At 44.0% G+C, this 27,463-nt stretch overlaps 1 protein-coding gene across 4 annotated transcripts in view; it reads right to left on the reverse strand.

Annotated features, from left to right (window-relative positions):
* NUP214 (nucleoporin 214) overlaps positions 1 to 27,463 on the reverse strand; it is a 38,709-nt gene continuing 11,246 nt past the window's right edge. For 2 of the 4 annotated variants that reach the window (XM_040083335.1, XM_040083338.1), the window contains exons 15-36: positions 27,165 to 27,254; positions 26,681 to 26,830; positions 26,290 to 26,448; positions 24,042 to 24,145; positions 23,371 to 23,550; positions 22,840 to 22,925; positions 22,651 to 22,734; positions 22,084 to 22,329; positions 21,243 to 21,407; positions 20,666 to 20,774; positions 17,311 to 17,386; positions 16,538 to 16,646; positions 15,440 to 15,542; positions 13,838 to 13,911; positions 10,321 to 12,069; positions 8,822 to 8,892; positions 8,186 to 8,342; positions 6,725 to 6,874; positions 5,252 to 5,423; positions 1,740 to 1,882; positions 919 to 943; positions 1 to 236 (exon numbers count right to left, since the gene is read on the reverse strand). In XM_040083335.1, coding sequence (XP_039939269.1) covers positions 203 to 236; positions 919 to 943; positions 1,740 to 1,882; positions 5,252 to 5,423; positions 6,725 to 6,874; positions 8,186 to 8,342; positions 8,822 to 8,892; positions 10,321 to 12,069; positions 13,838 to 13,911; positions 15,440 to 15,542; positions 16,538 to 16,646; positions 17,311 to 17,386; positions 20,666 to 20,774; positions 21,243 to 21,407; positions 22,084 to 22,329; positions 22,651 to 22,734; positions 22,840 to 22,925; positions 23,371 to 23,550; positions 24,042 to 24,145; positions 26,290 to 26,448; positions 26,681 to 26,830; positions 27,165 to 27,254 — 4,236 coding nt within the window. In that variant the 3' untranslated portion in view covers positions 1 to 202. The remainder of the gene's footprint in view (positions 237 to 918; positions 944 to 1,739; positions 1,883 to 5,251; positions 5,424 to 6,724; positions 6,875 to 8,185; positions 8,343 to 8,821; positions 8,893 to 10,320; positions 12,070 to 13,837; positions 13,912 to 15,439; positions 15,543 to 16,537; positions 16,647 to 17,310; positions 17,387 to 20,665; positions 20,775 to 21,242; positions 21,408 to 22,083; positions 22,330 to 22,650; positions 22,735 to 22,839; positions 22,926 to 23,370; positions 23,551 to 24,041; positions 24,146 to 26,289; positions 26,449 to 26,680; positions 26,831 to 27,164; positions 27,255 to 27,463) is intronic. The other 2 variants (XM_040083337.1, XM_040083336.1) reach the window with 2 other exon arrangements.

The raw sequence follows: 27,463 nt of genomic DNA on the forward strand, positions 1-27,463 counted from the left end.
TCAAGCCAGATAAAATAGTTTAATACAGAGCGAGAACAAGTATTGCATAAAAATAAGGAAAATCTTTTTCTTAAAAAAAAAAAAAAAAAGAAAAAAAAGAAAAAAAAGTCTGAGAACTCGTATTTAGAAGAAAAGCTGGTTGGGTATCGATCATGTGGGTGAGTCACGAATGCAGGAGCTACAGGAAAAGTTCAGGATGTTCCTAGCTTCTCCATCCACTAAATCCAGAGGAAGATCTGTGGAGCAAGATAAAAAGAAAACCACAGCAGTGAGTGCTAGAGCCTCCCTCAGGCAGCATTAATTCAGCAGATCTCTCAATCAAACCCCCAGTCTCCCTAGTACCAGGAGCTTTTTATGAGAACACACGAGTATTTCCAGCCTCTTTTACCTGAGCCACCTGCAGCAACACACACTGACTAGATCTAATTGTGCTTATTCTAGAGCCTGCCATCTGCAGAGATCCCTGTTCCCCCTCTCTGACAGGGAAACAAAGTTTAAGAAACTTGCTGGAAGGGATCCAGCCAGGCAGAGGCAGAGCAGATGACAGAGTTAACCTTTAACTGTAAATCATCATCTCACTTCAGCCACAAAAGTACCAATTTATTTCATTCCCTGTTTCAACCTGATAAATGGAGCAGACTCCTGATTCACACACACAGCTTGAGCACACACATCATGTCCCTGAGAGGTGGAGAAGAAGCATGATCCAAGTGGAAATTTTCTCTTAAGAGACAGTAAACCTCACTGGAAGGCTCACATCCAGAGCCTGGGCTTTGAGCTCTGCAGCATCACCAAAATGGAAATCAGAACTAGTATTTAAATGCTATTTTCAGAGTTTGCTCTTGCAAACCATTCCAGACTTTATACTGATTCCATTTGTGTTTTTAAGGAAGAGTTAAGGCACAAAATGGTACTTACGTGTTAGGTGATCCAAAACCAAACCCTGAAAGAAAAGCAAGATAGAAAAATAGTTGGTAAAAGGGAAAACAAACGCGTAGGATTTGTAGTAAATGTCCCCTCCCACACACAGATTGAAAAATATTTCTTTGCTGCCTTAGGCCAGGAAAAAAGCGATGGGCAAACAATGAAAGTCAAATCTCCATCTACAAGAGAAGTGACTTGCCTGGCTCCTAAGAGGGCTTGGCTTTCACTGCTCATCAGCCAGGTCATTCATTAGCACACAACGTGCCTGGTTTGCTCCTCTCTCTCTCTGAGCTGCTTTCTGGAGGTGGCTTGTGCTTAATGCAGACCCCTGGTGTCAGGCAGCCACCAGGGAACGGCTCTGCTCGGAGCCCTGGCTAAATCACTGTGGCTTCACTGAACTGCAGCAGAAAAACATTTGGCTGCTGGTGCTCCAGCTCAATTTTTCAGCGCATATTCCTCTGACACTAAGCACAGATACCCAAGCACGTGGTACTGAAGAAATATTCCTTATTTTCTCAGCGTTTTCCTTTGAGGAGAAAGAGCAACTCCACAAAAAGGGGTGGAAAGCAATAACCTCTGCACAAGATGAGGTGTGCAGAGACACTGCACACTGCAGATCAGTGATGGAATCAGGAGCTGGAGGCTGAGGAGGTGCCACACCCCACCCTTGCACCTCAGTTCTCCTGGACACGGAGCTTTCCCTACAGCACCACCAGGACCAGGCAGATTTTTGACAGGAAGCTGAGGAGTCCCACCCAATTTCCAGGGGAAACCAAAGACATGGGGGCTGTTAGGGTGATTTTATCCTCTCCTACCTCCTCCACCTGTCCCAAAAGCCGAGAATCCACTGCTCTGTGTGCCAAAGCCCGTGCCCTGCTGGGACAGGGAGCCAAACGTGGGCGTGTTTTGGTTTGCCAAGGTGCCAAACGACGCCGTGTTGTTGCTGGTACCGCCAAACCTGTGGGTTTTAAAGAGAAAATCTGAGTTTGCAAACTCACTTACACTGGGAGTTTGTCCCCACACCGGTGATAACAGCGCACTCCTTAAACGAGGATACATCAAAAGGCGAGACCAGATATGAATAATTGTTCATTTTGGGAAGAGATTTCCTGGTTTGGGAGAGACTGTTGTGCATAGAAAGGGCTGTTCAGCTCCCATTTTTGACACACACTGGGCAGGAAGGCAAATATGTTCATGCCTACACAGGGTATGTTTTCAAGTGCTTGGAAATACCAACTCCAGCCATCAAATGGAGCATTTTAATTCACCCCTGTGTGTGGTTTTCACCAAAAGCAGAGCATCATTTCACTTCACAAACAGGGCAGCAAACACAGAATTGTGTGAGCTGCTCAAAGCCAGAGCACAAAGCAGAGCCCAGATTCCCAAATTTCAGATGGTACCTTCCCCTTCCCAGAGAAATCTGCAGATTTCTCAATTCCTTTCTCTCCCCAGCCCATTCTGAACCACACAAGGTTCCAGCGCTTCCCTGAAGATCTGCACCAACCTGGCACTTCTCCCCACCACCTCTAACTAATCACTTCCCTAATTGCCTTTGGGGACTGAAACGAGAAACACTTTTATATATGGAAATGTGCCTTTCTCCACCCACTCTGTCCAAGCAGGCAGCACGAAGCTCTCAGCGTGACACACTGATGAGACCATGACACGCAGTACAGCTCTCTGCCCTTCTTTCCATTCTGAATATAAGAAAGGCTCTCAAAGAACGACCTTCAAGTTTAAACTGGGCAAAATGCAGACACAAGATTTCCAAATGACAAGCTCTGCAAGTGCAGGACAATCCTAAATCCCAGCAGCAGCCTGAGCAGAGCTGGACACGTCACGGTGTGCCTCACACAAGCTCCTGTCATTTCTCACTTAAAACACGACCTGACAGCACGTTAACCCACCTCACCATCCATCCACATCTAGGAGACTTGAAAAAACCCAAAACACAGACCCACATCAAAAGCTATCTCTCCAGACCAAAGACAGCCCTTGTAGCAATGTGACAAGCAATTCACCTGGCAAAGGACATCACCCCTCCTCTGCCAGACACTGCCAAGTGTGCACACTGCTCCCACTGGCAGCACGTACCAGGGGCAGTTCAGTAACTTTGCATCTCTGGCCCTGCCTGGGTTCCTCACCTCTGTACTTGCAGGCAGCACTCAGAACCACAAACGTGGAAAAGCAGAACAGGAAAAGCAAAATAGACTTTTTCTCAGGGAAAGCAGAACAGGCTTTTTTTTTTTTTTAGGGTTTTTTTTTTTTTTAAAAAGAAGCAAGATTGGGTGATGTGTTCAGAAACAAGAGGTTTTAAAGTGTTCCATCTTCTCAGGACTGGGCTAAAACACACAAATCCTGTCTGTCTTGTGTGAGGAAGAGGAGGTGAAAATAGTGACAAGAAAACTTGTGGTTCAAACTGCTCCTTTCAGCTGCAACCAGAAGAGGCCTGTTGGAAAGGCTGCACACAAGTACAAGCAAGAAACAGCTTAATATGGACAGATTTTTTTTTCCAGACACATAAGAAGACATGAAATGCAGTCATTGCCTGGTAACAATTTAATCCAACCTATCTTGCCCAGATTTTCAGGTCTTTTGTAAAGCTGCTGTGCAAAACACAACTGAGATGCACTTGAGGTTAGTTTAGAAAAGCAAAACGTTATTTGCCCACCAACAGTTGGAACTGCAGGCTCTGAAGAAGTGTAGTGGTTCCTGTTTCTGACACCCCCATCATTTATTGAGTGATGCAGATTTTTCAGAATTGAAGCAGTATGAATCACATGTATTTAAGTCAGCAGAGTATTCTTAGGAACTTGGAGCTAATACAACACCATGTACTTGCAAGTAACTTCTTGAGAATTGGGATTTTTAAAGTTTCACTTCAAGAGAAAAGCAGAAAGGAGGTCCTGCACAGATGCTACATTACACTGCAGATTTAAACTATTGCTCAACATTTTGTGGTGAGATTTGGATTTTTGTAAAGCTGCCTGGGAATTTTGCACACTCTTTAAAAAAAAAGTTTTAAAAATCAACATCCTCAGGGAACTCTGAAAATATCAGACCCAGCCTGTGTCTTTCTAATAAAGATTGTAAAAACTTCCCACAAGTTAAGTCACTGAATTATCTTTCTCGAGTCTGCAGACTGCTTATGCAAGACCTCTTTTCCATCCACATGCTGCATGTTCTGAGCCCCATTTTACCTTTAAGCTCCCCATGTTGTCACTGAGCACATCCAGCCTCAGTACAAAGTCCTGCAGCACAATGGCTGGATGCTGGAACTGAACAAACTACCAGCTGATTTAAGCTAAGTCATCCCTACAAACGCATCCTTCTTGGTGGAGATTTATTAAGCTGCCTGTGTTTTCACCCTTTCCAAAGGGACTCCTCAATCTGGCTGCACATTCTGGGCAGCAGGAGCACGTGGCTGAAGCCTGCCCCAGCTCAGGGGCTCCTGCCCACACCCCAGGGAATTAACAAGTTTCACTCCTGGATGTCCCCCTGTGCCTTATGTAAAGGCAGTTCCTCCCGAACCAGACAAGGAGACAAACACTTGTGAAATACATAAACACCAAGACTGGGGAGACATCCGGTTTCCTCTCCTCACTGGAAGTTTTTCTCTTTTTAATTGGCTCTGTTCAGTCTGACTGTAACTGCAGGACATGAAGGAGTGTTGCTGGCTGGTAGCACAATGCAGAAGAGCTGCATCTGCTGCCTCCTGCAGAAGCTGCTTGGCAGGGTTTGGAATTTCGTATTTGCTGAACAAAGCAAGGAATGATGTGCTGTCTGCTCTGGTGCCAAGCACAGGCTTAGGGGCTACAGGAACAGGTAAAAACAATCAGTGAGGGAGAAATATAAAGCACTCTGGGAGCACAGACTGTTACAAGTGCCTCATCCCACAGGTGAGAGAACAGCCTGAATTCCCATTAGCATCTCTAGCCCAAATCTAAGAAGAGGATAAAGTGTCTGGACAGAGTAACAGATAACAGTAATTGCTATTTTCTTTGCTAGGCACAGTTTGTAGTCCTAGATTTGCACTCATTAAATGCACACAGAGAAAATACCCCTTTCATTTCCTCACACAGTTGCAAGCTGACATCTCTAAAGCTGAAGATTCAACACAGGAGTTATCAGCAGTAAAAAGATCACACGCATTCTTTCCTTCGGGGTGCGAGTTTTAGTTTTATACCTTAATTGCTTTTGTCTTTTAAACAAACAAACCAAGGACGCTTTGAGCTTACCAACCAACCACAGAACATATCCTTCACATAAAAGCAGAGGTAACCAAGCATAATGTCATCACGGAAGAAGGTTGTTTTCCCTGGCTTACCCAAATCCTCCAGCGCTGGCTGCTGCCGTCCCCTCGCCGAACACTTTGCCTCCCGTTGAGCCCAGAGGGCTTGAAAAGGTTGGGGCTGAACCGAATGCTGGCACCCCTCCAAACCCAGGGGATCCCCCGAAAGTGGGAGGGCTGCCAAACACTGGAGCAGCACCGAAGCCACCTGAGCAAAACAGAGGCAAAAAAGGGGACAAGAACATCACATAAACGATAAGGCAGAGAGAGAAAACAAAGAGCAGCTTTCCGAGCAGATACCGGGGTGTTCATCCTATCACAGGGACGCCAAAGCGTTTACACAACTAATTCCAAGCTGCAGGGTGTTTTGTTGCAAAAGATATGGGTAAGAGAAGTGTCTGAAAGCATGAAAGAAAACTGCAACTGGCAAGTCTCCCCCGTCTCTTAAGATCAGGGAGTAGATGCAAGCTGGGGTTTTAGGCACTTCAGTGATGCAAAGATTTGGGAGGTAGGGTGTGAGTTAATCCTGGTTTAAGTGGTGGAAACTAAAATGAAAGGATTAAATGCCAGGTCAGTGGAACTGCCCGCAGGGAATCAAGAACTTATCTCTGCTCTTGGCAATCTCTGTTCAGGGTTTAGCTGCCTCCTGCAGCTCTGAATGGATTTCTACGCAGATTATTTCATTCTATGTTCATCTGCGGATATTATTGGCCTGTTTCACTGTGGAACATGAAGGACACCTGCTCTTTTATTTGACCAGGGATGAGGATGGGATACCACTGCACATTTTAATACCCAGGGTGAAATTCCAGTCCATGCCAAGGTAATGGATACCGTTTGGCTGTAAACACAAAAGGTCTGGAAAAAAAAAATAAATGCTAGGCCTGAATTATTTAAACACAGATCAGATATTTTGTTACCTCTATCTCTAGGAAGTTAAGAAGAGTTATCCCAGGGGCTGAAGCTTTGGTCACCAAACACATATTAACATGTTTCACTTTCCTTTTTCTACTATTTCAAGTAGTGAAATGGGGATAAAAGAGGTTACAACACCCAGAGCAAAGTTTGTAAGATAATCTTCCAAGGAAGTATCTAAAATAGGAAAAATGTATTCAGTTCCATGTCCTGTGCTCCTGACTGTACAGAACGTAAGACCAGAACTAAACAACACAGCTCCCAGCTCTTAATTGCAAAGGGAATTTTTGGAATGAACACCCGAGGATGTGGTTTACTGGACGCTGCATAAGAGAGAGTAAAATTCCACCTTGGACCCATCAGTTAAAGCTCCATTCACTCAGCCATTAGTTATTTTTTATTTGTTGTTCAGGGAATTCTTGTCCATGCACCGAGTCCAGGCTGCGCAGAGCTAAGTGGTGGAACAGCAAACATCTCCCAGGCAGTGAGGGTTATCCCCATGGGTGCATTCCCAAAGTACCTGCTTTGTTATCCCCATGGGCGCATTCCCAAAGTACCTGCTTTGTTATCCCCATGGGTGCATTCCCAAAGTACCTGCTTTGTTTGGGCTGGAGAACCCGAAGCCTTGGGAGGCCACGCTTCCACCACCGGAGCTGAAAGTGCCCGTGGGCTTCTGCTCTCCAAAGGAGGAGCTGCCAAAGCCAAAAGTCTTTGCTCCGCTGTTTCCAAATAAGCTCGAAGAATCTGGGGAGATGAAGAATATTTATAAACAGCCAATACTCATAGCAGGCAACATTCTACACTGCACTTCATTAGCTGAAGCAGGAGGAAGGAAAATGCCTTTTCTTTCCCCAACCCCCAAGCACACAATGAACATCACACTAAAAACACAGGGAGAAGCCAAGATTTCCCTTATTCCTGCAGGACTTTGTAGTTGCACCAAGATCCATTCTGGATCTGATGGACCACAAACAACCCTCCATTGCTGCAGTCTAGTAAATCACCAGGAGGGATGATTTGTTTAGATGCATCCTGTGCCCTAGCCAGTAGAAGACAATTCCTCAAGTGAGAAATCCCAGCAGCTAACAATCAGTTTCTCCAGACAGCACAAATATCAGCAAACCACAAATTAAAGGTTCTCAGCTGTTTTGGCAATGCTCAGTATTTCTACACAAGATTATCTAACAGGACCTTAAAGTAGGAGCCAAACTTTTCCAGCCTTACTGAGAAATAACTCATTTTTTCATCCTTCATAAGCCTACAGGGAGTTTTTGCATCTAGAGGCAGGACACAGAACAACCAAAGCTTTTCTCTGGTGAACCATCTGTTTTGTTTCATCACAAAACCCAGAACTGCATTAAATGATTAAATTAGCAAGGTTAGAAAGCTGACCTCAACCATTAATCCCAATGGATCATTAAAGATGTAATAAAATAAATGGATTTTCTCTCTTAAGGCTCAAAGTGCTACTTCTAACTACTTGCAGCACTAATTTTACAGCTTTCCTTTGTTTCCTGGCTTTCATGTTTAGGCACTGCTTTGCCTTCTTTGTGCTTTCTACCTGCCTATCCATATGTCACAGCAAATTTTGATAAAGTACCTTGCATGTGCTGCATAAAGATACTAATTTTTAGGCAGAGGTTAAAAAAAATTCTATCCCCCACATATTGATTCTTTGCAATTTTTAGTCTTAGGGCGATGAGAAATGATCAAAGCTTTCTAACTTTCAACCAACTTGGAGGCAGAAATTCAGTGACAAGAATTTAGAGTTATTTCATTTCAAGGAAGGATTTGGCCAAGAATTCTCTACAGAATATAGCTATTATTCACACTTCTTGTATCTGCTTGTTTGTTTCAATGGCTTCCCTACTTGTTTTCCATAAACCTAGAAGAAAAATTCTGGATTACACATCACACATACTCTGGTTACCCCCTCAGAGCCTTTCACATTAACACAGAATTTATTCAAAGACAATTAGCAGCAGAAAAGCAGATGGGAGCACAAAAGCAGATGGAAATCACAGCACATTTTGTATTCTTGTTTTGCTCACTTACTCTGGGAAGCTGCAGATCCAAATCCTCCGCTGGAGGAACTGAAGGGATTTTTATTGGCTGCATCCTGGCTTGGCTTTCCTCCCAAACCACTGAAGAAGCCTCCACCTCTCCCACCACTTCCAGCTCCAAACAAGCCTCCACTGGAAGAAGATGGCTGCTAGAACACAAAAAGGACAAAAATGGGATTTGAGCAAAGTCAAAGCAGCACGTTCCCCCCAAGGCTGCTCTGCCTATGCCTCTTCTCTGGGTGTCTGAAGGGGCAGCCAGCAATCACCTTCCAAAATGGAACGCCAGGAAATTTTATTTAAGTCTGTCTTAAATCTTGTCCACAGCACAGAACAACGCCTTTGAGGCTTGCCCTACACTTGCCCTACTTTCCACTTAGCATGGGATGAAGGCAGGAGACTTACTGCCTCTATCTTATCTTCCCTGTGATAAAATGTGTCTCCATACCCCCTGCAGTATTCATGCAGATGCTGCTTTGGTGCTCACCACAACAGCAAATATCTCCAGTACAGACTGGGACACATTTTATTAAACACATCAATCTGTATTTTTTTTTAAATATATCAGAAACAGGGAACCCTGACCAAGTCCCCCACACATAACTTTGTTCAAAAAGCCATAAATACTTGCCTGGCCAAAGACGGTGCCTCCAGTATTTGCTGCTTGCCCAAACACAGAACCTGTGTTACTAGAACCAAAACCTAAGAGAAAAAAGGAAAATTAACCACCAGAACTACTACCAGAGTGTAAGACATTCAGGGAGGTGACACTAGACCAGGACTGGATAAGGACAGGTTCTTCCATGCCAAAACACAGGGATACAAATGACGTTACCAAACCTATGTAGACTGGAAAATTACAAACAAATAAATTACATTGAAAATGTGTATGAAAGTCACTCTCATTCTCTCTTTAGCCAACTTAAAAAAAAGGACAAGAGAAAGCCTTTTCACTTGTGGGATTGTTGCTAACACTAAGAGAATTGGATTTCTGTTAACATGGCTACAGTAACACTGCAAGTCGTGCACAAGCACTGGAGCATTCTGATTGCCCTTGCGTAAAGAGGATCTGAGCTTTGTTACCTGAAGACTCCTGTTAAAGATAATGAAATGTTTTGATTAAAAAAAGAACTCCCCTTTCCATTTCTCAGTTCATTTAAATGTGCCTTTTGTAATAAAACTTGCATTTCTATAATTAGGAACACCTTTCTCGAGCAGAGTTCACTTCCCACAATTTAACTATTCTCTGCTACTGTAGTTAAAATGAGCAAGCAGCTGCCTGCAGTGCCATAATTTTTAATTAAATGAACCTAATTAGTTTTTCTTCCTTAGAAATACATGCTCTCTATTATTACTATGCACTTGTCACTTTTCCCTGGGAGCTCTCTGAAAATTGTACAGACAAACCTTTGGAAAAGCCCCAACAATATACCGAGCATGTGGAGAACAGAAAGGGACTGACCAAGGAGGTTTGGTCTGTGTAAAAATCCAATTTAACTGTGTGGACAGGTAGCTCATGCTCATGGTTAACTGCTACATTTAATTTTGAGATGTTTCCAAATGCAAAAGTGGACTTAACAGATTTTTCCCTGCAAACTCATCATTTTGAGGGCTTAATTTTTTTTTTTTTTTTGGCCATCCTAGCTGATGACAATATTACACCTGTACATCCACTGTTGCATGTGTTCAGTGCAGGCCACTGAAGGAAGTGCTGCATCTGTATTTATTCATTGCCTTGGTTATGGTCTCAGAGCTGCTCTGCCCCTTTGGTGCAACAATTTACAACACTCCCAGTCACTCTGCAACAGTCAGGACAATACGTAGTTCAAAATTAAATCAAGGTACACTTGTAAGTATAAAGTGAAGGCAGGACTGGATGACAAGGCTACATTCAGAGGACTGCTGATGCACAGTGAAGCAGAGCAAAAGCTTCTTTTGTCTCCAGCATTAATCTGTTTCTCACATACACTGCAGCTCTCGTTCTTGCTAGTTGAAAACAAAACCAAACCAAAAAAAAAATGAAACCCATCAGGTGCCATAGGGGAAACAAAAAAGGCATTGATGCCATCCTGCTTTCCCCAGAGACACTCCAAGCCAGACAGCTCCACTGGGACAGCGCTCTGCTCTTACCTGAGGCCTGGCAGAAGCTGAACCCGGCAGAGGACGTGGTGGTGGTGACAGCAGCAGTGCCACCAAACACAGATGCCCCTTGCCCAAAGCCAGTGCTCTGCCCAAACACGGGAGGGCTGCTCTGCCCAAAGAGCACCCCGCCCGTGCTGGCTGGCTGGCCAAAGGAGAAGGAGCTGCCGCTGTTGGTGCTGGCCGGGGCTCCAAAAACATTCCCGCTGCTCGAGGCTGCTGTGGAAGCTGCTGGCTGCCCAAAGGCCGGCATCGTCCCAAACCCAGACTGGCTGAAGGTGAAGCCACTCGAAGAACTGCTTGCAGGTTGTCCAAAGACTGGTGCTTGCCCAAAGGCCGGCTGGCCAAAGCCCCCCGTGGTGGTGGTGCCGAAAGCTGAAGCACCGAAGCCTGAGGTGGCGGCCTGGGTGGTGGCGGTGGCCGTGGACAGGGTGCTGGTGGTGAGCTGCCCAAACGGGGAGGATGCTGTGGTCCCTGCTGGGAGCTGCCCAAAAACGGGCGCTGTGGAAGGAGTGGCAGCTGCTTCCCCGGCAGGCTGGGCAAAGGCTGAGCCAGAAGAGCTGGAACTTGGCGGCTGAGAGAACACCGAGGAGCCTGCAGAAGTGGGGGCAAACACAGAGGCACCAACAGCTGGACTCTGCACGCCTGTGGTGACATCAGAGGTAGCAGCCAGAGCACCTGTGGCTTCGGCAGGAGAGGCAACGCTTGCTGTGGAGGTTGTTGCTGAGACATTCTGATCTGGTGGGGCAGCTGCAGAGACAGCAGGAGGCACCGGGGCCTTCAGATCACTGGTGGAGGTGGGAGCAGCCACAGGGTCAGGGGGAGGTGGTGCCACTGTGGTCCCAGAGCCCTCTGGGACAGCGTCCCCAGCTGCAGCCTGGGGTAAGGTGGGCTCCTTAAGAGGCTCTGAGAGCTGTGCCTGGGGCTGTGGCGCTGGAGGTGAAGACCCAGCTGCTGCAGCTTCGTTTTCAGGTGGTTTTTCTGACGCAGGTGGTAATTTGGCATCCCCTGCAGACTTACTGGAAGCTGCAGCAGGGACAGCAGTTTGTGATGAACTTGAGAAACCTCCAAAGGAGAGGGACGTCGAAGCAGGGAGGGTAGAAGGGGCAGAGGTGGGTGTGCTCACACTGTTTGTTTGCTGAATACCAAATGAAAAGGTGGGTTTGCTGCCACCAGAGCCTCCAAGACTAAACACCCCAGAAGATGCCGTGCTGGTTAATTGCACATTGCCAAAGAGACTGCCTGTGGCACTAGTGCTGGTGGACAGGGATGCTGTGCCAGCTGACGTGACTGACGTTGAAGCAGCTTCTCCAGCTTTTCCTAATGTCAGGGGAGCGGCAAAATTAAACCCAGAAGGTATTGTAGACACTTTAGTTGACTGTGTTCCTGCAACACTGGTTGATGGTGCTTTAGTGGTGGTCTTGGCGTTATCATCTACTTGACCAACCCGTAGTCCCGAGAAGCTCCCAAGAGTTTCCCCAGCTAGATTGCCCTGAAACAAGTGATCTCCTGGTTTGGGTGGAGCAATATCCAACTTGCCAGAGGTTGTGGGGGGAGCAGAAGATGATGTTGCAGCAGCTTTGTTTGACTGGGTGCCATCTGCTGAGGAGCTACCTCCTACTACACCTCCTGGAGCTGATTTGTGGGACCCAAAAGCAAAGGAGGCCTCTGGAATTGCTCCGAGTTTGGAACTCCCAGCAAACAAAAACGAATCCGGCTGGGCAGATTCTTTTGCAGGGGCTGTCAGTGAGAGAGACAGAGGTAACAAATGGAGTTAGGGTGTGCAAAGCTCATTTATCATTCTTGCAATAATGGTCTGTTTTAGTCCTTCACAGACTGTCAGTGCTCTCGCCTCAAAACTATAAAGCCTCTGTCCATCAGGTAACTGCAACCTTCCTATCCATTCAGGACACAACAGTGACACCTGAAACCTTTATGGCCAGGGTGGCAGTGACAAACACTGCTACTGTCACATCATAGCCTCCACTTAACCATCCTTCTCTCCGAGTACAGATAACTCCAGCCTTTGGCTCCTATTCCTTTTTCAGCAGTTTGATAAAAAGCATAAAAGACCTGGTTATTACAGGTAATTTTCTATTGACACCACTTTCACCCCTTCTTACTTGGTTCAGGTAAAAAATTCCTGACATTTACTACAGCACTTTCTTTTCAAACCAATGTCTCTGAACAGTTTAGGCCATAAAAACACTTTCTGACACTTGAAGAGCCTCCTACAAACTCAAATCTTTCTTTACAAATTCAGCTATTTACAGACCACCAATCAGTTTCTATGCAGCCTGTTTGTAGCTTTGAAAAACTAGAGAAAAACTCTCAGAAGTAATTGCCAAAGCAGCTCCATTTCTAACCCACACTGCTGTCCAACAGTCTGAAAGTGCTGAAGTTTTAAGGGAGACTGGGCTAGTTTTATTTAATGTAGTCATTTTATTTCTCAGCAGCAAACAAATTCTGACTTGAAAACACTGCACTGGTGTTTGGATAAAGTACAGGAAATCTGCATGGAGATCAAACAACAAAGAGCAAAAGATTCTTAGCAGATCTGGTATTATCCTTGCGTTTCCCTCTATATTAAATATATTGATATAACTGACATTCAATAATGTACCTTTTTTCCCTCCTGAGGCCCTGAAATCACATTCTGTAGTTCTTCTATTACCAATTACAGAGACAAAGGTGCTTCTAGCAGTTCACAGAACAGAGTGAAGTACCTGCCCTCAAACAATACTGTGGTTTACAAGTCTGCCTCCTGTACCTCCCACTCCTGCTTTATCTGTGTTATTTACCTAAGCTTTTATGTTAATCTCCAAATTTTAAGCCCAGTTCATTCTCTCTGCTTAGCATCAAGAGTATCAGTAGCATTACTGTAGCTGCGATGGTCTAAGGATGGAAACAAGCCAAGATTTGTAGCAAGACAAGGTGATACCTTTTATCAGAGAAATATATAATAACAACTTTGGGAGCAAACTTTTTGACTGTGTGATCTCATCTGCAAGACTGAAATTAAAGGCAGAAAGCTTCAAAAATATTACAAAGCAGATTTTATCAGTTCCCTTTTATGAGTCTGGGCAAGTAGGGTCCACCTATGACATGGAAAGACAGCCTGTGTATTATCACTTCAATTTTAGAAGCAACACAAAGCCATTCCAAGCATTTCCCTCTGACTACTAAATGCTCACTGGATAACAGTTCTGTGTCAGTCCACCTCAGCCACTTTAAATCTACAGACTAAAGACAGCAGAGGAAATACTACACATTACCCTTTTCATAAACTAGTGCCTCCTAAATGTTCTTGGCAACAAATATTTTGCTTAATTGATCGGTGGGTGGCCCAGATTTCTGTGTATTACAGGGGAGAACCCAGCATATGTATGAAACGTCATTGCAATTTCAGTAATAGAACTGCAACAAAAAACAAGAACCACACGAATTAGGAGAGTAAACAGTCTGTTAAGAGGGAAGAGATGCTGTTTGCACACTCTCCCAAACTAACCTTGTGAGGGAGCGAGGCTGGGCGGCGTCTGTGATGAAGCAGCTGATGTGACACCACTAAAATTAAATACAGACCTAGGAGGAAAGAGGAGAAAGGGAAAGAATGATTTAGCTCCAAGTGCTGAAACTTCCAACCATATGATGAGCACAACTCAGATTTCCATTGCAGACATGCATGAAGCCAGACACACAGGAGCAGTTTCTCCAAGGACTAAACAGGAAGAGAGAAGCACACACACACACTGTGATCCATTTGTTCCCTCACTGAAAAGGCTTCTAGAAGGTTAAAGAGAGTCAAGGTTCAAAGTTCTTCTGACCACCCCTCATCCTCCCATGTTCCTTCTTCTCTGCTGTTTATTTCTTCCCCATGCACCAAAACCTGATGGATTTGGGGAGATTGGCGAGAGGAGAAACCACAGGGGCAACTAGAGCTGAAAAGAGCTAAAATGGAAGAGTCAGTGCATGTGCAGAAGGGAAAAACTGGATACGGCCATCCATCAGAAAGATCACACAGCAAGACAGAAATGAAAAGTCATCATAACTATTTTACACTGACAATATTTTGTCTTGCAAAAATACTGTGATCTTTCATAATGAGTCTTGCAGAGATCTTCATTCCCTGAGGCTTTTTAAGCTTTTTCTGATTCTCAAAGACCAGCTGCTGGTATAGAAGTCAGGCCATGGGACTAAGACATCACTGACAACAGCACGGTATTTAGCATATGGTTTACACACTGAGGCACTGCACATGGGACAAAGGCAGGGTTGTTTGCTTTTTGAATCTGAATTTCCATCACTCAAAAGGACTCTTTTAGCCCTCTGAAGAGCCCAGCAAGGCATTTGGGTAGAATCCACTTTAAAAACGTGCAGGGAAATGGGTAAGACTGAAAGAAACCAGCCATTTGAATGTGTGTGTATTCTGAAATACTTAATGTTGCCCACTTCATAGAGAAATTCACTTGAGTGTTAGACCAGTAAACATGTAGAATTTCAAACAATCATTCCTAAGGAATTATCCCTCTCCTCTAAACATAAGATATGATCAAATAAAGACTTTTGCCATCCCTGAAATAACATTCCATAAGAGAGATTTCTCTCTGCATGTTTCTAACATGTGCCTTGCTTTGTGTTATTGTTATGTAACAGATAACACCAGATGGCTTGGGGCCTCCCTTATCACCTTCATGAACTGATTACTTTCCAAGCCAAAACACAAAATTTGTTCTGCTGTATTAAAATAAACAAGTAATTCAGCGAGTGTGACCACGGGTACATATTCCATGTCCTAATTGGGAACTTGTTCAACAGTCCAGTGTAGATAAACCCCAAAAGCAAGCCAGTCATCCTTTACTCTTGATTAGTTCTACACTGAAAAATCTCAAAGTGACATGAGACTGTGTCAAAGCCTCACAGACCTTCAAGACCTCACTCAGGCTTGCACAAACAAGGTCTTCAAAGGACTCTGGCAGAACCCCTGCCCTCCCAGTCTAACATTTGCAGGTGCCATTTTACAGTGCTGCACAGCTTGTAGGCAACACCTGCTCTAACAGCCAATACCCATATTTAATGTCAACTACAAAGAAATCTTAATGTTCATACAGACCCTGCAGAAGAAAACGAGAACGTTTTGTTAAGCTGTGAAGTTGTTGCTTGTACTGATGTCACAGTAGAAGAAACAGCTGTAACTGTTTTTACCGTCCCTTGTCCTGTAAGTTACAAGAACAACAAATAAATATACTTAAAAATATATTTACAAATAAAAAAAAAGTAAACAAATCACCCTGTCAACCATCTATCAGAAAAGCAGGGATTAGCTTTCACACACAGTCTGTAATTTAATAAATTTCAAATAAAAAGGAAGCGCTATCAAATTCAGGAGCTGACATTTTCAATAAATCAAAATTTAAGAAGCATTTTCCAAGTGAAATATGATTCCTAGCTATTTTTACTGCTTCTTACCCCTGGCTAAGAGGCAACCTACATCCATGGATTAAAGGCAATAGACTAACAGAGATGGATTCCAGACATTTATGCAAGAGGCTTATAAAACCATGTCCAATGCAAGCATTATTATCTAATACACATTAAAAATCAATTGCTTCCTTCCCCTAATGTTTCCTCTTTCCCTGTTAAGTTGCAAACTGAGCATTCCTCTCTTTAGAAGCTTCCCAACTCTATGAGACTGATCCCTGTGTCTGAATTGGCTCTGAAGTTGGTCCTACAGCTCAAAGCTCAACAGATCCTGCACAGGAATTAGATCAAGCTTGTTCAGGTACTCCTATAATGCTGTGTGTCTAAAAATTAAATCAGCACATCTAAAGTGTTTAAAATCAGCAGGATTTTAATGTTTTAAAAACAAAAGAACAGCTCTTAATTTGCTGTCAAACCACAGTAGCCTTGTGGAAGGTGTGCTTTCAGCATTTCCTGATAAGAGTTATAAGTTCTGAGTGCATTCTGAACAGGGAATTGTATCACTGAATTCTAGATGCAGGAACAGACAAAACACAAGGAGTAGAGAAAACCACTCTCCTGCACTTCTGTACCTTTGTTTTACATATTCTCCCCCTCAAGACTGGCACAGCAACCTCTCAGTGGAGGCAAATCTCTTCTTCTCAGTGTCGTCATTCTCTGGACTTTGCACCCTGGCTTGCTGGCAAGAGACATCCAGGCCTTATTTCCATCTCCACCAAAGACAACTTACCTGAGATCTTGTTGCCAGATGATGTTGGAGCAGCTGTGGATGCCATGGAAGGGGGTGCACACACAGAGGAAGGTGGAGTCTGGCCCTTCACTGGGCCTGTCAGAGGTGTCTAAAAACACAGCACAACTTCAGGTCAGTGCACTCTGTCCATTAACAAAGGTTCTTCTGACAGTGGTTTGGTATTATCAGTGTCATGCAGTGACTTAAGAATAAAATAGAGGTGGGTGGCTGAAGCACTTAGAAGAGCTTTGCAATCTTGGGCCCCATTATGTCTTGACACTTAAATACAGGGTCAGTCCTCAAGCTTTTCAACAGGTCAGCAAGCCTCTGTGGGCAGCAGCTCAATGACTCCAGAGGACAAACGCTGCTGCATCGGGTTTTTTTAATGCATAGATATAAAACCCAGCAGCTTGTCAACCATTAAGCAATATTTTTGGTAGAATAACAGGGTAAGTAAAGAACTCTCTCCCTTGATTGCCTGTCACTTTCTTCTTTTGATGTGAAATTTAGTTGTATCTACCTAATACAGCTTTCTTTGCTGTTAGCTGCAAGCCTCACTGCAGCAAGGCTGGGGCCATTAGAAAGCTGCACATCTTCAGAAGTGAGAAAAGGCAAGACATAACATAGATACGCCTGGCATCACACTGTTGAGGTCACAGATACAGAAATGGTTTGTCAGGAACGCAGGGCAAGCTATGAAAATTAAACCCCCAAACTCTGCTAAGCATGCTCAGGTAAGTATTCCACAGGGAAAGGGCTCTGTATCAAAATACCTGTTTGGCTTGATTTGTAGCAACAGTTGCCAAAACTTGATGGACTGCCTGGGCTGCAGAGTGAGGTACGGATGATCTTAAAAAGAAAAATGAAACAATTATACGAATAACTAGTCTGAAAGAGGATTTCCTCTCCTCTCAAAAAGCACAGCTCCCAGAAGGCTTGAACAACAGCCGCTATTAAAGATTCCACACACAACTCCAACAACGAACAAATCTGATTAGAGAATAAACCTCTTAAATGAATCAGCCACATTTAACAAAGGAAGTCTGTAAATGTCTTTAAACCTCTAGACTTAAACGATCAACTCTTCTCCAGATACTCTTGTCTCTGAAGAGAGTCAGGGCTTTCTATTTCACTGGGAGCTGATGAAAAATCAGCAGGTAAAGGGATTACAATTTTATGCCTAGTGGATAACAAATTTAAGCAGCTTCCTTCACAATATGGAGTCCAGACACGTACACTCAATGCTTAGAAACGCTGAGTAAGGAGACAAAGTTGGGAGGGGGTGGAGGGAGCATTTCCTGTCTTTGAAGTGCACTATAAACATTGACAAAATCATGGCAAGAACGATGATAAAATTAACCTGCATTCTAAATTGTAGGTTTGGTATTTTTGACCATGAAATAAAATCCCCCAAACATTCTGCTGCAGAATGGCAGGATCTCATGGGGTGCAGCATCTGACCTTGGCACTGTGGGGCACTAACACATCAAACCACTGTAACTTGGGAACAGCCAACCAGTTTCAGCATCTCCTCAAGTCTGTGGCCCACCAGGTTCAGAAGCTTCACTGGCCAATACCAGAAGATTTCAGAAACTTAAATTCAACCATGATTGCACTCTCTTGCTGGCAAAGCCCAGCTTTCTTACCCAGGCAGGTTCTCTCCATCTTGACTCGGACCAGAAGTTCCCTAAGGCAAAAAACCAATCTCCAAATGAGGCCACAAATCCCAGACAGTGAGCAAATTTGGGCACCCAAAGTTATCAGTCTGCTAAAGCATGAGGATTCCCAAACTGCATTTACTGTTTGGTCAGCTGCAGGCCAATTCACAGGAATTTTCTACCATATTCCAGAGGAAGAGGACACATGCATGAAGAAGCATTTCGCATGGCCATTTGGTCTTGAATATGGTTTTGTGCCTTAAACACCTTTGCTGTACCAGAAGTCCTTCCTTCCAGCAATGAGTACTCTCACTCTCTCTCTCTACATTGCATGGCCTGGATTTGCCCTCTGCCCAAAGCAGAAGTACAACAAACAAGGAAAACTTCAAGGTTAACACTGGGAAAAGTTGGTGTTGGGACGGTGCAGCTGTAGATTTCAAGCTTATGCTGAACAAAGAAGAAAACAACAGAAAGTGTGTGAAATTAACGAGGGTGGGACTTGATCTCAAAATCACTTGACAATGCTGTGAAAAATGCTAGGTTTGACTTCAGTTGTGGAGAAAGGATTTTTGTTTTTGCGCTGAGAACTGTGTATTAGTAACTGGACTGGGACCACCAACACACCCAGTCACAGGCCAGTGAACAACTGGTAACAACTGAAAAATCATTCCTGCTTAACAACTGAAGAGTATGCTGTGGCAGCAAAAGGGAGCCAGGATGTCTGAAGTAGCAAAAACTGGTGAATTAACTTTGCTGGGTGAATGCTTCTCATTTTAGTGCTGAATCTGACTGGCAAGCACGGTTCATTTGGGTAGAATTTTTAGAAAGTACATTTTTACGAGGACAGCTATAAAGTAAGACTGTAGAAAGCCTCTAAGATATCAAGCTAGCTGGTGCTCTATAAATTAGAGAGGTCAATCAATACTGCCAGTCTAAAACTACTTGAAAGTAAGACAGGTCTTTAACTACAGTTCAAGTGAAAACCAACCTCATTACTATTGCTCACTCTCAACCTTCTCTATTCACAGCCAGTACTTTCTACAGTTTTCATCATAGTTCTGATGAAACACAGGGTGGAAAACTCTTCCTGGTCACAACACTACTTTTAGCCAAAAAATTCCCAAGTAGAGCTGTCTGCATATATGCCTTTCAAAAGATGTAGCAATTCCTCTCTCCATTCCAGTTTGTCACTTTTACGAAGAAATAAAATAGCAAAAAGCACCCAAGCTGCTTCTCAGTCAAAATGCAATAGAAACCATGAAGTAAATGTCAAGGTCAGCAGTTGAGTACCACTGTGAGACCTCCCTTTTTGAAAAGCTGAATCAAAGGAGTCTCACCTCTTTTATTTGACAGTGAAGGGCACACAGAAACGTGTGAAAGGCAGCGGTGATGCAAAACCAGCAATTGTTCCAGGAGCTGCACGTACAGCTCACAGCTATAGGGATAAAGTGTTTGCAACTCCATGTGAACTTATAATCAGAGATATGTGGTGAATTTATCCCTCTTCATGCAGCAAGACCAACTTTGCACAGAATTTCAGTAGTGCCCTTGCCTCCCCAGCCCAGAGCTGGCCATGCACTGCCTTGGTCTTAAGCGACAGCAGGAACTTCAAGCAAAGATAGTTTCAAGGTCATCACAATGACAGGGAAAAAGCCTAGTCCCAGGCTGGTGACAGAGCCTGGTGATAAGGCAGAAATCTCTGGAATGAGCTGAGCTGGCTGTTGTCTGCAGGAAGTGGGGTAGGGAAGCCAAGTGTTACAGCTAACTCACAAGAAATGGTAACAAATTCAAGGTTAAATAGCAGAAGTCAACGTTCATGGTTTACTCATGAGGAAGAGCCTTGCAGCTCAGTAGTGGGTCCAAAGTGAGTGACCCCTAGTGACACTCAACCCTTCAGTCAAAATTCTGAGGTCAAAACTAGAGATAAGTTTCCAGAAAAGCCTGGAGCACAGTTCTCCCTCCCTTCAGGGGTTGAATCTGGGAACAGACAGAAGAGGCATCACTCCAGAGAAGGTTCTCTCTGCAAAGGATGACCGAGTAGAAGGAAAACATCTGACAGCCTAAAGTCACAGACCACACTCAGTGACAGAGGGCTGCAATTCCCTCACTGAAAGAGGTAGAACAGAGGTAGTGATTGGAAAGATACCAGGGCCAAATTTCCTATTAGCAGTAAAATCACTGAATCCCAAAATGAGAGGATGCACATAAACGCATTTCACAGACAAATGGAGAAGGAGGTTAATACTGGTCTTGTCATTTGTTCAGGACAACCCATTAGCAAATCCTTGAATGACCTGGAAAGATCTTTCTTTCTTTCAATCCACAAACCCAGTACTCTTGTCTAAATGCACCCACTTTAGGTCTTACACAGCCAGACTCCGTGAAACACTGCCACTGCTCCCCACTGGCCGATGTGCTCCAGTGCAAACGCTACCAAAGGCCACCAGAAAGAAGGGCAGCACTCACTCACCCTATTACTGCAGAGACTGCTGGAGTCAGTGCACCAGACTTGAGTTCTCGAACATTCACCACCTGAGGAACATTCTTCAGAGTGGATTCAGTCAAGGAGGTGCTCACAGCTTTAAGGGACAGAAAAAAACAGGGGAAAAAAAATGTAAAGACAAACTCCATATTAAGCATTTCATTTCAATCAATATGAGTAATTCCAAAAAGATCCATCCAAGATTCTAGAACATATATAGTGTACTTGGCCTGAAACATTTGGAACCTCAGGCTTCATTAAGGACAAAAGAAGTGAGCAGCAATCTATATAGTTGGTACATTTTTTGGTTTTTGCTGACCAAATCTAATTACTATGAACACTCTTTCCTATTTTGTAACATCTTTGTTAAGTGAAATGATGTATTTTGTACTGGCTGCTTACAGGGAAAAGGAAGACAAAGAAACACTGGATAGCTCAGAGGTGCAACAACTACAGATGTGCGCCACTTTTTGTTTGATGATCTCCTCCTCTGAGAGCACTAAATCCCTGCGAAAGCCACATTCAGCTGCTCAGAGGTCACTTGGGCAATTAGCCATCCTTTTACCTGGGGACTGGTTAGCAGCCATCTGCCTCTGCAGAGCTGCAGCAGCAGCTGCTTGTGCTGCTGGAACAGTGACAGTGGGAGCAGGGGCCCCGTGCTTCACGGTCTTTGTTGCAAGCATTGTGCTGTCTGCCCCTTGTGGGATGATTCTGTTTGAAGGTGTAGGCACTAAAAAACAAACAAATCAACAAAAGTATTAGTTAAATGTTTCTCTATAAATCAGGGAGTCTTTGAAAGCCTTTGCTGAACTGCAGTTCCTCTAAGTACACGGCTTCCTTCTGACAGGAGTGGTGTGCAGGCCATTCAAACAATCAACACAATCTGTCCCCAGCAGATTTTGGTATATCCCAAGGAATTTAGTAAGTCTCAACAGATGTCACTTCAGATGTGCATTAGGGGACTTTCAGCTGGCTGTAACAGACACTTCTGCTGACACCCTATTTTTCTCTCTGGCTGCAGAGATTAAAGAAACCTCCCTTGCACAAGCAAAACTCAGTGTATGCAAATGCAGTTCTTACTGAGCTCAGAACTCTTAACCTTGGTCATGTCAAGCAAATGCAGTACTCCAGTTTCTTAGTCATCAGGCAATAGTTTAGGTCACTGTAATCTGAAAGAACCAGGCTATCACAAAAACACAATCAGCGAGTCAAGGTGTTTTAGTGCTTTTAGCTCAAGTTCATGAGGTTACAAAGCCACTCTGTTACTGCTCCTGGGAACCTGGCACTGTAAATCTGTACCCTGCAATCTCATTTCTCCAGGGCCTGAAGCACTGGCAATGGATTATACAGCAGTTAAAGGTACCCACAAGAGCACATTGAGAAGAGACACTGCAGACACAACTCACACAAAGTACCCAGGGAGAGGTGCTGCTTCCCAAAGGACGGAGACTGAGCCATCAAACCAGGCTGGATCGAGGGAGTTCGGACCACAGGAGCGTGACGAGGGACTTGGACTGGGGCAGCCTCTTCTTCCTGGTCCACTGCCTGGGAATCATCATTCTCCAGGGACTGGGACACTGAGGATGTTGAGCTGACTTCATCCAAATCTTCATAATATCTCGTGGACAAGAAGGCAGATCGGGACAAACTTGCTGCAACATAAAACCAAAATTCAATATTAAGTTGAGGGAATCATCCAGTGTAACAGCCATGACAAATGCAATCTATTTCAGGATGGTCTCCTACTAGCTTGTTTTACTCCTGCATTGACAGGATTTGACTTCTTAACTGTCTGGAAAGACAGCCTTCAAACAGACAGCAATTGAAGGCAAGTCCTCCTGAGAGCAGAGGGGAGAACAGGAAAGGACAAGGAGGGTTGAGTAGTCAAAAGCTAATTTCAGGTTTCAGTCCCAAAGCAAGTAAGTCACCCTCCTGGAAGGCATACCAGACTAGCATGGTCACTAAAGGTTTACCTGGAGCTGTAGATCTAATTGGTGGAGTTTTCCTCTTGGCTAGAAAATTCCTCAACTGTGCCTGCTTCACTGGGGATAACTTAGCTGGAAAATAAAAGACAGTTATTAGTCCACAGTCAAACTGCAAGTCAAAAAAAAAAAAGTAATTCACATTTATGGCACGAATGCCAGGAAGAAAGAATAAATTACCAGGTGCTTTGGGCAGAGGTTTGGCATGTGATTTCAAAGTAGTTTTCATCAAATCGTTGCGCAGGCTTTCAAGGTCACTGTCAAAACTAGGACAAGGCAGAGCAGTGAAAAAACATCAGCAGCAGAAAGAAACCAACCAAAAATCAGGCCAAAGTAGCCACTAGAGCCACTGGCATATCTGGATGAACACTTGGCTCCTCTAGATACTGTGTAACGCATGTTTAACTGCTTTGGAAACTTCAAGGGACATTCACTTCTTCCCCTGAAGTCAGACAGACAACCAGCAGTATCTCAGTCTGGAGGCTCTATTATTCCATTTAGTCCCCTAAACTTAGAGGGGAAATTTCTGCTAAGCATCAAACAGTCCAAGAATACGACTAATGAGCTTCTGTATTACCTGGGCATGCTCCAGCATAATCTTTAGGATGTCCTGTCCTCCCATACCATGCCCACAAAACATCATTTTCTAGAGGATGCACCCTTGCACATTGCTGGGGGCAAGAGAAAAGGAGGAATTCATGTTCCACATACCTCTGAGCACTGTTCAGAGAGGTATCACTGGGAACACTCCACTGAGATGTCTGGTTGTAGAGGCGGAGCTGCTGCAGGCTGTTCACCAGGTGGTTCAGTCTCTTCCTCTGCTGGTTGATGATTTCCCGGTTGTTGGCCAGGGTGTTGAACAAAGTCTCTCGCTCAGGGACGACCAGGCGCCTGCAGAGATCAGATCAGGAGACAGGGATAAGGAGCACTGCGTGCACCTGAGTCACAGGCAGGCAAACACCAATGGTTTAGTGGTCCTGGCTACTGAAACTCAAGGAGGTCAAACACCAAAGCAGTTCAGTTCATCTCAAATACAGATTTCTCCTTTGAATATGCTGCCAGTTTATTCACTCAGCTCATGTGCTTCAAGATGTTTTATCTATTAGAAAGGTTTCATTAGCTGCCACCAATGCACTTCTACAGAACTCACTGTTTCTATAAGCACCATTTGCACTGTACACAGAGACACAGCGAGCTCGTAGCATGTATGAATCCAGAGTCTGTCTGAACCTCTGGCTCCCATTAGGCATCTGAGCCAAGATTTACTCCCAGCTCCCTCGAAAAAGATCATATTGTTAAACAGAAAAAGGTCTTTGTCTGGTGGTTATAGACTAATTCCCAATTCACTGATGTAGTTCTGTACTCCAGTTTCAATTACTTACTTCTGCTTTCTCTTCTGCTCCAGGTGCCGGTCCCACTCCAAATCCAGAACGTCGTTCACGTCCTGAACAGCAAACTTCACGTACTGGTGCAAGCGCCGGATTTCCTGCCATGCAAAATAGAGTGAGTTTTAAATTCTCTTCAGAAATCTCAGTTTCAGTTGAAGAAGATGAAGACTCTTGGGGCTCATTCAGTCCAAGCTATAGAGCACTTGCCAGTATTTCTGCCTGGAAAGTTTCACCAGCGCAACAGAACCCAACGTGGTGAAAACTTATGTAACAATCAATGGGGTACACACAGGGTTTGGCCTGGACATTTCACCTCAGTTCTCAACTAAGAGTAATGTCCATAATATTTACAAAACACTGCCAGGTCTTTACAAAAAGGATTTCACAAACAGCAGGCATTACACAAAACAATCCTTATTTCAAATGCCACTTCCAGAACATGAGTCATTTGGTCCCATCTTACAACACTGAAACTTCTAACAATTATAAGTGATCAAAGCTTTGCAGGCTACTCACACGGCTCTAGAACATTAGCATTCACAGACTATGATTCATGAGAGCACTCACAAATGCTCACACCGCCCACATTAAGGCGAGGAATTAATTTGAGTTTATAGGTAGGAAAATAAAGATAAATAAAAAGCAAGGACAGAGAGTAAAGTGACTTATCCATGACCACACAGCTGCACAACTGCAGCAGCTATGCCAGAGACCTCTGCTCCCTAAACAAACCAGAGCTCAGTCTCATTCCTGTGATCCCTCCAGCCTGGCAGGGGATGGCCACGGCTTGAACTCCAACCTTGTAAAATGGAAATGGGAACTGCTGTTGGGTTCAGCTCATCTCAACAGAATGTTCACCTAAATCCAATGAAGCAGCCAAGGAACACAGCCTAGGAAGAATCCCACTGCAAATGCTTTCAAGATAGAGCATGGAATTCTAGTGGGACATCTCCAACCTGAAAGCAAATCCAGTCCTGCTGTGGGCTTAGTGTTAAACACTGCCAAGCCCAGGTTTCCTTTTCTCCAGCACTAACATGGCAGCAGCTCTCTGGATACCAAATTGATACAGCTGGACATTAGAAAAGTCTCAGGGTATTGAGAACTTCATTGAAAACTAAGACACAAAGCTGCCTAAGGGAGCTTTTTGCACCCAGGAGAATGGGGATGATGTAGACTGAGCAAAATTTCAGAGTCAGCACAGAGCTTTCTCAAAGCAGACTTTCACAAGCTCTCTCCTCCCATTCCAATCCACTTCCACTTCTCTCCCACTGTGTTACTCTTTCCTCATGGTCCTTTCTCTACACAGTGGAACACATACTTCATGATTATCATCTCTCTGAACTTGCAAGCATAAGCTTTAAATGTCACAGAGACATGCTGGACATCAAAGCAATGCAATTAAGACTGTGAATCAATCAACAGAATCCAGGTGAAAATTAGAGATCAGACCTAAAAGAAATTACTTTGTGTCAGCTGATTTCTAATAACTGCATGCATGGTCTTGATACCTACTGCCACAAAGATGATATTCAATTATGCCTTCAGCCTGCCAGTCAAACCTCTTGAGGGGAATTTATCAGTGTATAAAAGACCAAGTAGTTCACATTCACTCTATTTTGCTTAGGGTTAAATAGCCTTCATCACCAGAGCTGTAACAAAAAGTGCTTCACCCCTACTTTCTTTCTTGTCTTTGAAAGCCTCTTTATGTAGTGCTGGTTATTTTCCTTTGTGCCCCAGCTTTTAGAATATCATTAAGCTTTATGCTCCACCATCCATGAAATTAACCACACAATTCTGTAAGTCATAATAAATCATCAAATTGTTCCATAAGGCACTTGGCTGAAGATAAAAATAATTCCAAGAACTCTTCTATAAAGTGTAGAAAAAAACAGATTCTTTTAACTGAAATCCCTGAGCAAACACTACAGGCTGAGAAGGAACAGGATGTCAAGAGTCACATTCTAAGATTAGAATAGACTTGGATCTCAGGTGAACTACATCCCTTCAGAAGGAGTTTTGAATCATCACTGCAAATGACAACAACACAGAGGAGCTTCAGGAGAGGATTTCCAGCACCTCTTGCAAACTCATGGAAACCAAAGCTCACCACACATTTAACAGACTATTTACTGAAACAGCAAATACTCAGGGCAGAAAAACAATGCTGGGCACTTGCATACACAAGCCTAGGTTTTATTTTATTTAAAGCTCTCTATCAGAAGTTGGCTGACATGATTCATACCTGAAGCTGTGCTTCACTCTTGGGATCCAAAGGTTTCTTATAGAGCAAGTGTAAATACCCCGAGCTATGATTCTGCTCATTTTGTTCTTTAGCCTCTTCTACCCCTGCAAATCCCTCCAGCAGGGTTGTCTTCAGAATGCTGATATCTCCATGAAGTGACTGCAAAGTGAAACAGAACAGATGGGGCAAGGTTCAAAGTAACATTTTCTAATGCCATCTCTAGCACAAGGACTTCTGCAAGCATCTGCCTGAAAGCACAGGGGCAAATGTCACCCCCTCATTAACACAGCAGAGTCAGATGTTCCATCTACAGTTCAGCTGTGGCAGGCTAAGGAGGAACCTCAGGTGAGGAAGTCACTGCTGGTTCACAGTTTGAAGATATTCTGCTCACCTCTGTTGTCTCTTTAATTTCCAAGAGGAAGGTGTGAAGATCCTCCGACTCAGTTCGCAGCATCTTCATTTCCTCTGGAGTTCCAACTTGGAAACAGGCTTTGGAAGTCCGGGCCTTCAGCTCCTCCATCTCCTTTTGAAAATGTGCAATCTGCAAAGCCAAGTGGAAGAAAGGGCAGCCACTGAAAACACAGCAGGGTCTGGAACAAGTGTCTCAGCTCCTGGATCATGCCTCAACTACACCATAAACACCGGTCACTTTGCAGCCAGAGCAGGAAATTCTTCTTGAACATTAACAGGAAAGAATATTCCATCTTCTCAGCACAGTGACTGAACAGGACACACAAATGACAACTACAAACCAGGCCGATCATCTTGGGAAAAATTCCCATTCTGATTCCTAAACTACTTACAGATTCCATCAGAACAGAGCTGAACTGAAGTGTTTGTGTGTTATTATGAAGAAAACTGCTTGAAAATCTCACCTCTTCCCTGATTCCTGCTATGACAGGGTCCGACTCCTTCCACTGGTGGGTCTGTTTCTCTAAAGCTGTGCTGGGGAGTGCTGATTTGCCCTGGAAAAAAAAAATAAATACAAAACCAAAACAAATATTAAGGATATATCCATTGCAACAGGGTGCTTAGAATATCAAAAAGGGCTGGTGTTAGAAATTCCATTCAGACACGAGACACTCTGATTATAACACAGGTCAAAATACAGCTCTCTAAAGACATGCAGAGAACATTGTCTAGAACCACAAATTTGCTCCTATTTCAAAATCAG

This window comes from Hirundo rustica, chromosome 20, assembly GCF_015227805.2.
Source record: "Hirundo rustica isolate bHirRus1 chromosome 20, bHirRus1.pri.v3, whole genome shotgun sequence".
Classification (NCBI taxonomy): Eukaryota; Metazoa; Chordata; class Aves; order Passeriformes; family Hirundinidae; genus Hirundo; species Hirundo rustica.